This window comes from Zasmidium cellare (genome assembly GCF_010093935.1).
Source record: "Zasmidium cellare ATCC 36951 unplaced genomic scaffold M409scaffold_16, whole genome shotgun sequence".
Classification (NCBI taxonomy): domain Eukaryota; kingdom Fungi; phylum Ascomycota; class Dothideomycetes; order Mycosphaerellales; family Mycosphaerellaceae; genus Zasmidium; species Zasmidium cellare.
In genome coordinates, this window is record NW_022986960.1 from 400,898 (window position 1) to 409,950 (window position 9,053).

A 9,053-nucleotide genomic window follows, 5' to 3' on the forward strand; every position below is an offset into this window, starting at 1 on the left:
ACCACTCGAACAAAGTTCGATTCCACAGGATGTGTGCCCATGCCCTTTGCGACTCATGGAATCCTTTCGAACGAGTGGCCACGTTGATAGAGTATCCGTTCGGCGCTCGCCTTTGTACATGCTTCTCATCCTTGTCGCGCTGCTGCTGTCTTGTCTGCGGGCGTTACCCAGTCGAACGTGAAGCCACGTTGCTCGCCACCAGTCTGACCCCGCTCCACCTGCAACTTCATGCGCTCACGTTCAGCATCGGTGGGAATCACCACATCGGGTATATGGATCGTCAGCAGACTATCGAAGCCGGCTTCAAATCCACTGTCCGTTCAGAATCCTCAAGAAACTCTCGCACGCTACGACCGCGCAGATCGACTGCATCTCCATCGCTGTAGAAGAATAGTGGGCGTTTCTGCGCGAAGCTTTCTCTGAGCAAACCACCAAGGGTGACACCGCTCGGGTTGTCGACCTTTGCGCAGACGTTGAATCTGTGGCGAAGTCCGAGGTCGATCTGGCACATGTCTAGTTGAACAGTGGTAGAAGGCGGGTCGGTGATGTGCACATCCTCCCAAGGTTGGCTCTTGCCCTTGAGGAATGCGTCAATGGACCACTTCATGCCTGCGTGCAGGTCTAGCCGTGGGCCGTAATGCCTTGCCATCTCGTCTGCAGACTGGCGCGGGTCTTTGAAAAATGCGCCATTCGCTTTGACCACTTTCATGGTGGAGTTCGCGCATCCGAAGATCTGTCCCGGTCGTTGCGGGATCAAGACAACGCTCAGTGGTGGATCACCAAGGACTCCCCAGCTTTCGTCAGGCTCTTGCATGCGGAGGAACATCTTGCTTTGGATGTCGATCGACTTTTCCACGGCTGCCTTGAACCGACGGCTTACTCGCTTGACTGTGAATAGTTGTCGTGCTGGGAGGTTGAAAAGGACGTTCTCTAGGAGCTCGGCGGTGTTGAGGACAGCATTGCGTGCCCCTCCTTTGATGGTGCGGCCATGAAGCAGTTTTGTCTCGGCCACAGCGCAGTCTGCCATTGCGGCAGAGGGTGCAAACTTGTGCGAAGGACGGATGGTGGTGATGGTGATCGTGGTGGTGGTGGCAGAAAGATCGGCAGGTTGGCGTTGGTGAGGTCGCTCCGACTACGAAGCCGCAATTTGGGGAAGGAGCGGAAACATGAAGTTTGTGTTCGCAAGACAAACGGCGTGCTCTTGGCACTCACATGATAGCGGCACAAGAGGGACGATGGCGCTATACGAAGTTCGCTCAGCATCTTATCGTGTCTACTCTGAAGGGTTCGGTACCTACTGTTACATGCACAATCGTTTTTCCCTTCCCATCCTCACATCCGTAAATCATGAATACCAGACGGGCCCTGCTCGTTGTAGTCCGTCCTCGTCATGTACCCCTTACTCGCACCGCCATCCACAATGAACAGCAGCTTGCCAGCCACCTGCGCGCCCAAGAACGATGCCTCATCGTATCCGACCTCCTTCCACTCAGGGAAGTAGTCGGGGATCTTGGCTACCTTGATGCTTGTCGGCGTCTGACTGTGAGACGAATGCATGTTCTGTTGATGTGGCTGCGACATGCCAGGCGCAGATGGATGCAGTTGCGGGTTTTGTGCGGTGAGGGCGGCATGAAGTAAGGGGTTCACGCCCGAGCTGTGGTGTTGCTGACCGGGAAGCTGCGGCTGCGGTGTGTTTGCGCCAGTAGCCATCGGTGTCGACATGTTCGAGGGAAGTTCGGATGTGAATATCGTGGCTGATGAGGGCGAGATGATGTATTTCGCCTGAAGCTTGGCGAGGAGCGCCTCTTTGAAGCCTCGGACCTTGGATCCATTCCCCAGTATGATCATATTGTCCCACAAATCACTGCGCTTGCCGAGCTCGCCACATGACCAGATGGTACGGTGGATGGCATCTGCCAGGCGATCCAGTAGACCGCCAGAAGCAGCTTGAAATCGCTCCGGCCCGACTTCCACTTCTCGTCTGAACCCACCGGTTGGCGATGTGTCCATGGTGCCGTCAGACTTCTCAAATCCTGCATCGGCAGGCTTGTCCGACACTGCTGATTGCGGCTCCTTGTTGCCGCCATCGTCCAGAGACGCCTGCATATCCACCATACCTTGGTTCGTCATACCAGCCTTCTTCATTGCATCGTGCAGCGCGAAGTCCTCGTACATGAACGTATTTCGACTTCGCTTGGCATTTGGTAACCTCGCGGGCTTGTTGGCCTGTATTTGCGCCTCACTCGCTTTCCGCTGCTGTTTCGCGGTGGCCTTTTCCTGCTTCTCACGGTCTTTCTGGGCAAGATACTCGCCCATGTTGCCTCCAGTGACGATACTTGCAATATCAAGGACGCCCTCTTCATCTTCCAACTTTTTCTCCTCGCCAACCTCTGTTCCCGGACCTGGGCCTCTGGGGAGCTCGCCAGCTACTGAAGGCTTCCTCTGCCCTGGCGCTGCACCATCCGCGCCGGTAGATGCAGCTGCAGCTGGGTTGGTCGCACCCTCTGTAGCGTCTGACTCCGGTACCTCGGCGTCGGCTGGTAGAATTTCGCAAATGGTGCTCTTCTTCAACTGTTCGCACACGTCTCTTGTAAAGCCTTTCCGGCCTTTCAGTAATTCTTCCAGCCGCTGTGTCATAGCCTCACCACCACAGTCTGGAACAGCAAGCGATCTGCCAATGTCTTGCCTCATGAAGTCTGCAATGCAAGTGATATCCGCCTTGTCCAGTCCCACATCCACCACAGTCGCGGTTGGAATGCCATATGCGTATGTCGCTGCCAGAGCAGAGTCCATCATGGCCAGACCCGGTACTTTGAACTTTTCGAAGAAGAATTGTGCGACTTTCTCGTATTCCTTGTGTGTCCAGCTGGGTTCTGATATTAGAAGAATTGGTGTGTGGAAGGGAGGGTTGACGGTGTTGCAGACGTGCTCCATGAGGGCGTAGAAACACGGCCAGTCTACGATCGAGCCTTTCCGTATCGGCCACACAGCGCCGTCTTCTGATATGCGATCTTCCTCCCATTCTGGCTCCTCCGTGGAGTGATCGCCATTTGTGGCCGCACCTTCTGTCTCAGGCTTCGCTTTCTTTTCCTTCTTTCTGATCTTTACGGGTTCGTATTCGCCAGACTGTTCACCGAGGAACATGCGCGATCGCAGACGGAAGCGAGCTGGGGTGAAGGATTCTGGGAGGCCGAGTTGGGCGAGGGTGGTCTCTGAGCCGGGTGCGATGATCTACAAAGTTTACATTAGTAAAAGGAAGATCACGAGCCAGTTATAATGCTCACAAAGATCTGATCATCGCGAAAGGGCGGCATGTTGGGCGAAAAGGTGTAGAGCCTCTGTCAGTGCGAGAGCCCTTCCGGGGGCTGGTCGAGGATGTGTGGTCAGTCTAATGGCGCGCGTGGGTCAACGCCATCAATTTCAGCACACGAGGTGGAGGACTGTCGATTTTGTTGCCGGACGGAAACTTGTGTATGTCAAAGATGGACCGAGCGAAGGGTGTGGTTTGCGACTGGCTGGGTACGGTTGAAGACGTGAGGTCGACGCGACTAGATTCGGCCCTCGCTGGCAGGGTCCGGCACTGAGACTCGGCTGCTCTTTATGAACAGTAGTATCTCTCTACAAAACACCACCTCTAAAGTCCGGTCAAGACGCGATCCAGCGTGAGAGTGAATCCCAAATCAAGTCATCTTTCGAATCCATTCGGTGTTCTTGACAGTGCCCAGAGCTGCCTTCTTCAGAATGCCGAGTTGTTAAGAAGTCCATCGAGTGCAGATACCCGGACACCACCATTTCTGTTCGCAGCACCCACCGTATGGCTGCCCAACAACGACGGCATTTTTCGCACTTGGACACATACCATCTCTCCTTGATCGTCTTCCTGCTGAACACGAGATCATCGCCAGCCAAGACTCGTGACTTCACCCGACATCAAGCGCCAACAACAGCCAGAATACACGATGGCTGGGACGCGTGGCTGAGCACTTCTCACACACCACACCACTCCTCGAACAAATCCACGGCGCTCCATTTCCCTCGCTCTCCAGCATCGTTTGCCAGTACACTTCATGACACTCTTTTCGGCCTCAATTACAGATCGATAATGCGACGCAACAGCGACTTCTCTCCAAGCATAGCGGCGGCGGTTCCAAGTCACAGCAATTTCTCATGTCGAGAGTCTCGTCGGCTGAGCCCAGCATAGCCGACAGGGCGAGAAGTAGAAGTCAAACCGTACGCGTACGGTCTGCGCCAGGTGGCCGGCCTAGCAAGCGGATTATTCTGTGCGAAGATGGTTTGTAGAAGATTAATACTTGATGGAAGAGATAGCAATGCTAATATTGAACCAGGATCTTGGCTAAACTCGGATAGCGGCAGCCTCAAAGCATCCATATCCATACCCAGCAATGTGACACGCATTTCTCGTGCCATCAAACCCGTCAGCTCAGACGGCATCCCGCAAATCGTTAACTACCACTGGGGTGTCGGCGGCGGTGGTGGTCTTGGCAACAAACTCCTTGGCATCGCTGGAACGGGCCTGGAGGAGATCGTTCGCGAAGGCTACAACTTCATCGCCACCAACTACGTCCCGGGTGATGAGATCTTCATCTTCGGCTTCAGTAGAGGTGCCTTCAGCGCGCGGAGTATAGCGGGCTTGATTGGCGACATTGGAGTCTTGACGAACGAAGGCCAGCCGTATCTTGCGGAGATCTATCGAGATGTCAAACACCAACACGATGAGAACTACGTCCCCAAGAACCCGAACATTCCTTTCCCGGACAAGCCCAGCGCACTAGATCCCAGATACAGACGAGAGCTCCAGCGGCTGGGGATGATTCGACTAAACGTCCCGATCAAAGTCGTCGGAGTATGGGATACCGTGGGGGCACTAGGCGCGCCCAAAATCGGCTGGCTCACCAGAATCGGCATCCAATCACAACAAATGAAAGACCTCTCCTTCTACGACACCTCACTATCCGACAACATAGAACACGCTTTCCAAGCCCTCGCCCTCGACGAGCGACGCTTCGCATTCCCACCCACATTATGGGAGAAATTCGAAGGCAACCCCACCGTCCTCCGCCAAGTCTGGTTTCCAGGGGCGCACTCCAACGTCGGGGGAGGATATGATGATCAACAGGTCGCCACGATAAGTCTTGCGTGGATGATGGCCCAGTGCCAGCCCTTCCTCGACTTTGATCTAGACTATATCCACGACGAATGGGAGTCGGTCGAAATCTTCTACGAAAAATCGAATCAAAAGCCGCGGCCCTGGTCGTTTGGGGAGATCTTCAGCGGTTTGCAGGGAGTGTATGCAGTGGGAGGATCGAAAGTGCGGACACCAGGACGGTACTGTGCGACGGATCCGACGAATGGACGGCCGACGTCTGATCCCCTGATGGATACGCATGAGGTATGTTCGTTCCTATACCATACACTCCACCTGCACTGTACTGATATTCATGATCTAGTACATCCACCCCTGCGTGCGCTCCCGCCTAAAACTCCACGGCCCCGGCCTGGAAGACCGCGGCGACTACGACTGCAAAGCGCTCCGCGACTGGAAACTCGTCGTCGAGTCCGAAGAAGGCGCCAAGCGACCGACGGTGTACTGGAAAGCGCGAGATAGACCCCCGGAGGGCTTCGTGAAGGTGTTGCCCGAAGCGCCGCTGTGGGCGTTGGAGCTCGAATTGTTGCATTATGATGCCGAGACGGAGGCGTATGTCACCAGGCCTTCGGGTGTGCGGCAGCGGAGGAGCCAGAAGAGGGCGAGGAGTCGAAGGAGTCCGACTATGTCGAGGTCGCCTGCTTAGTAGCGATGTAAATACCCCAATTGGAAGGAAGATAAAAGACCAGGTCCATATCACATCGTCTTCAAGTCTTGGCCTTGGGTTTCCGTATCACGACCACCCCATCCTCCCTCAACATCCACCCGACCCCCTTCTCCACCAACTCCTTCCACTCCGCATCCCCGCTCCTCTCCACAAACCCCTTCTCCACCGACAAATAACTCCTCCCCAAACACTTCAACGCATGCACCCTCATCCTCTCACTCGCAAACTCCAGAAGCGCCCGCTGATACCCATCCACCGCCCTCTTCGCCCGCCAGAACCGCACCCAGTCATCATGAACAAGCGAGTGCAACACCACGCCGAGCCTCCGATCCCGCAGCTGGAATTCCAAGCGCACCCGCATCGCATCCGTCATCTCGTACTGTCGGCACGCGAGATCCAGGACGCGGTACCCCGCGAACTCCTGCACTTCCGGGGCGGAGAGCGGGGTCACAGGGTGGATTTTGTGGAGGAGGTAGTGGAGGGCTGGTTGGTAGGCTTCCCAGGCGCGGCAGAGGATGGTGGCGTGGATGATGAAGATGTAGGCGCGTTGGGCGAAGTGGTCCGTCCGGCGGGAGGCGGAGATTCCTTCGCGGAGTTTGCGCATGGCGAGGAGGATGTTGGGGAGGTCGTTGGGGCGCGGGGTCGTGGAGGTGCGGGTTGTCAGAGGGGGCCGGGTTGTTGATGTGGATGAGTCTGAGGGGAGCATGAAGGGTGTAGTCGTGGAGTCTTTGACGGAGAGGGAGTTGAAGGCTTCTTCGAGGCCATTGTCGGGTCCGCCGGAGGAGGCGCAGAATTTCATGTAGCGTTCGACGATTTTTTGGTGGTAGGATTCTTGCGTTTTGAAGTCATGGAGTCTTTTGAGGGAGTTAGTTATGTCTGTGGTTTTGACCCTCGCGGACTCGTGGCATGGAAGTACCTCGTCTCGCCTTTCGAAGGTAATGTGTATGCATCCAGAGGATCGCTGGGGCCGGGCTTCAGTCTGTTCCATGCTCCTGAGGCTCCTCGCCGCGGTTGGGGGCGGACAGATGTTGACATGGTTGTTTTGGGCGGGCTCGCATACAGTCCACCGAATCGGGCCTTTGCTATCGGTCGAGTCTTCAAAGTGTCGCCGGATCGGTCCTTCGCCTTGTGGTATGTTGAGTCCAGTGTTGATACTATCCAGGATGTTTTGTTTGGGGGAGCGAGAACGGGAACGAAGGGAGCGACGACGATGACATGTGAGAGAGAGCGCCGTCGGCGGAAGGTCCGAGAGCTCCAGCCAAATTGAAATCCTCAACCTCAACCTCTACTTCCTTCTACAACATACATACATATAGATACATGATGATACCCGTGAGGCTCTCACCTCAATAGATACAAGCTCGCAATAATGGACGAGAAACCCCCCAACCCGGCGAAGGCCGTGGTCGACACAACCGCCCAAGCCGCCTCCAAGGCCAAAACTGTGCTCTGGAGCGACCTCCCCAAATGGATGCACGACAATCACTACATCCACAGCGGCTACCGCCCGCAGTCCAACTCGTACTACACCTCCGCCACGAGCATCGGCTCGCTGCACAACGAGACCGTCAACATCTGGACGCACCTTATCGGCGCCGTCGCCGCCGGCATCTCCGCCATCACGCTCTTCTACGCCATCACGCCGCGCTTCGAATTGGCCACGACGCAGGACGTCATGGTGTTCTCGTGTTTCTTTCTCGGCGCCGTGACGTGTCTAGGCATGTCGGCGACGTATCATACGATTTCGAATCATTCGAAGGCGGTGGCGAAGTTTGGGAATCGGTTGGATTACATGGGGATCATCTTTTTGATTTGGGGGAGTTTCATTCCGTCGATTTATTATGGCTTCAGTGTTGAGCCGAAGCTGGTGAAGGTGTATTGGTCGATGGTGAGTTCAATTCAGTTTCGGTATGATATGGAAGAACAGCTAACAGCTTCACAGATCACCACAATCGGCGCAGGCACGCTCATCGTGGTGATGCACCCCAAGTTCAGATCACCTCAATGGCGACCTTTTCGAGCATTCATGTTTGTCATGATGGGGTTGAGCGCTGTCTTTCCCGTCATTCACGGCGTCAAGCTATACGGCTACAAGCAAATGGAAAGTCAAATCGGACTCTCATGGGTCGTCAGTCAAGGAGCTCTGTACATCATAGGTGCAGTCTTTTATGCGGTAAGACACTCGCCCTCGAAATGAATGTTGTACTGTGCTAACCCTCATGTAGTGTCGAATCCCTGAGAAGTGGAAACCGGGGGCATTTGATCTCTTCGGAAGCTCGCATCAGATCTTCCATGTGCTGGTGGTGGTGGCTGCAGCTACACATCTCGTGGGCTTGCTGAAGGCGTTCGACTATGAGCACAGCTCTCGAACATTGGAAACGGCCGGCAAGCTGTTATCAGGTGGCTGAAGGTAAAGCATCCTGGCTCTGCAGAGGCATCATCCTTTCAATGGTCACGGTCGGCAGCTCAAAGCGTCGACAAGTGCATCATGCACTTCGCCAACTTCGACATGAAAAGAACTGGGTTTGCGGCTTCTCAACAACGACATTTCGGATCGGCACAGCAGCATCCAAGATGGAGCAATGCAGAAAGCCAGGCGCGCGGCTGCAGCTTTCCGAAAGGACTAGAGCAAGTCATGCAGATGTGTGCAGCTACTTCATGGAGGAAGCAGAGTCGCCACTGGTTGCGTGTGTCGCCTTCGAGATACGAGCAGACCGGTCAGCAGGTATAAGGCTCCATTTTCATTCAATAGCTTCTTCCTCTTCGCTGGGGCCAGGATGCTGAGGTGGATCATTAGTGTGGTACAGGCTCTAGCAAGAATGATATGAACCCCTGCTAGTTTCTCAGCCTTTATCTAGCTATATATGGAAGAATAAGTGGGTCACTACTTTGTATAGCCTCCTTTAGTATCGATTACTACCTAATATCTTTCCCTAATACTCTAGTAGATCCTTAATATATTAGATATCGACAGCCTTATCTATTTAGTCTATATAGCCTAAATAACCTCTACCCTTATTATAGAGAAATAAAGCCTAACCCTATACTTTAAAAGACTCTAAAGATTCTTAATTAGATTAAGATCTAGTAAGTTTACTAGCTATATAAGGAGCTATATATAATAGTCCTTAAATAAGGCTAATATAGCTTTAGCTTTATAAATAGATATATTATCTTATATTACTAAAGACTACTATTAGAAAATACCCTCTTATTACTACT

General features: G+C 54.0%; 5 protein-coding genes across 5 annotated transcripts; 2 read left to right on the forward strand and 3 right to left on the reverse strand.

Annotated features, from left to right (window-relative positions):
• Positions 1–280: 280 nt before the first annotated feature.
• On the reverse strand, positions 281–1,027 carry M409DRAFT_22606 (uncharacterized protein; the record flags this gene model as incomplete). Its single annotated transcript, XM_033806412.1, has 1 exon — positions 281–1,027. One exon carries the CDS (start codon positions 1,025–1,027, stop codon positions 281–283), a length of 747 nt encoding a protein of 248 aa, XP_033668066.1.
• Positions 1,028–1,332: 305 nt separating this feature from the next.
• M409DRAFT_22607 (uncharacterized protein) lies at positions 1,333–3,314 on the reverse strand (the record flags this gene model as incomplete). The annotated part of the gene is made up of 2 exons (XM_033806413.1): positions 1,333–3,231; positions 3,285–3,314. 2 exons carry the CDS (start codon positions 3,312–3,314, stop codon positions 1,333–1,335), a joined length of 1,929 nt encoding a protein of 642 aa, XP_033668067.1.
• An 853-nt stretch (positions 3,315–4,167) lies between these two features.
• Positions 4,168–5,810, forward strand: M409DRAFT_66215 (uncharacterized protein; the record flags this gene model as incomplete). The annotated part of the gene is made up of 3 exons (XM_033816840.1): positions 4,168–4,291; positions 4,347–5,410; positions 5,469–5,810. The coding sequence occupies 3 exons, from the start codon at positions 4,168–4,170 to the stop codon at positions 5,808–5,810; spliced, it is 1,530 nt and encodes a 509-aa protein (XP_033668068.1).
• Positions 5,811–5,871: 61 nt separating this feature from the next.
• Positions 5,872–6,866, reverse strand: M409DRAFT_66216 (uncharacterized protein; the record flags this gene model as incomplete). The annotated part of the gene is made up of 2 exons (XM_033816841.1): positions 5,872–6,685; positions 6,748–6,866. 2 exons carry the CDS (start codon positions 6,864–6,866, stop codon positions 5,872–5,874), a joined length of 933 nt encoding a protein of 310 aa, XP_033668069.1.
• A 334-nt stretch (positions 6,867–7,200) lies between these two features.
• M409DRAFT_22610 (uncharacterized protein) lies at positions 7,201–8,239 on the forward strand (the record flags this gene model as incomplete). The annotated part of the gene is made up of 3 exons (XM_033806414.1): positions 7,201–7,719; positions 7,774–8,004; positions 8,057–8,239. The coding sequence occupies 3 exons, from the start codon at positions 7,201–7,203 to the stop codon at positions 8,237–8,239; spliced, it is 933 nt and encodes a 310-aa protein (XP_033668070.1).
• Between the last annotated feature and the right edge of the window lie 814 nt (positions 8,240–9,053).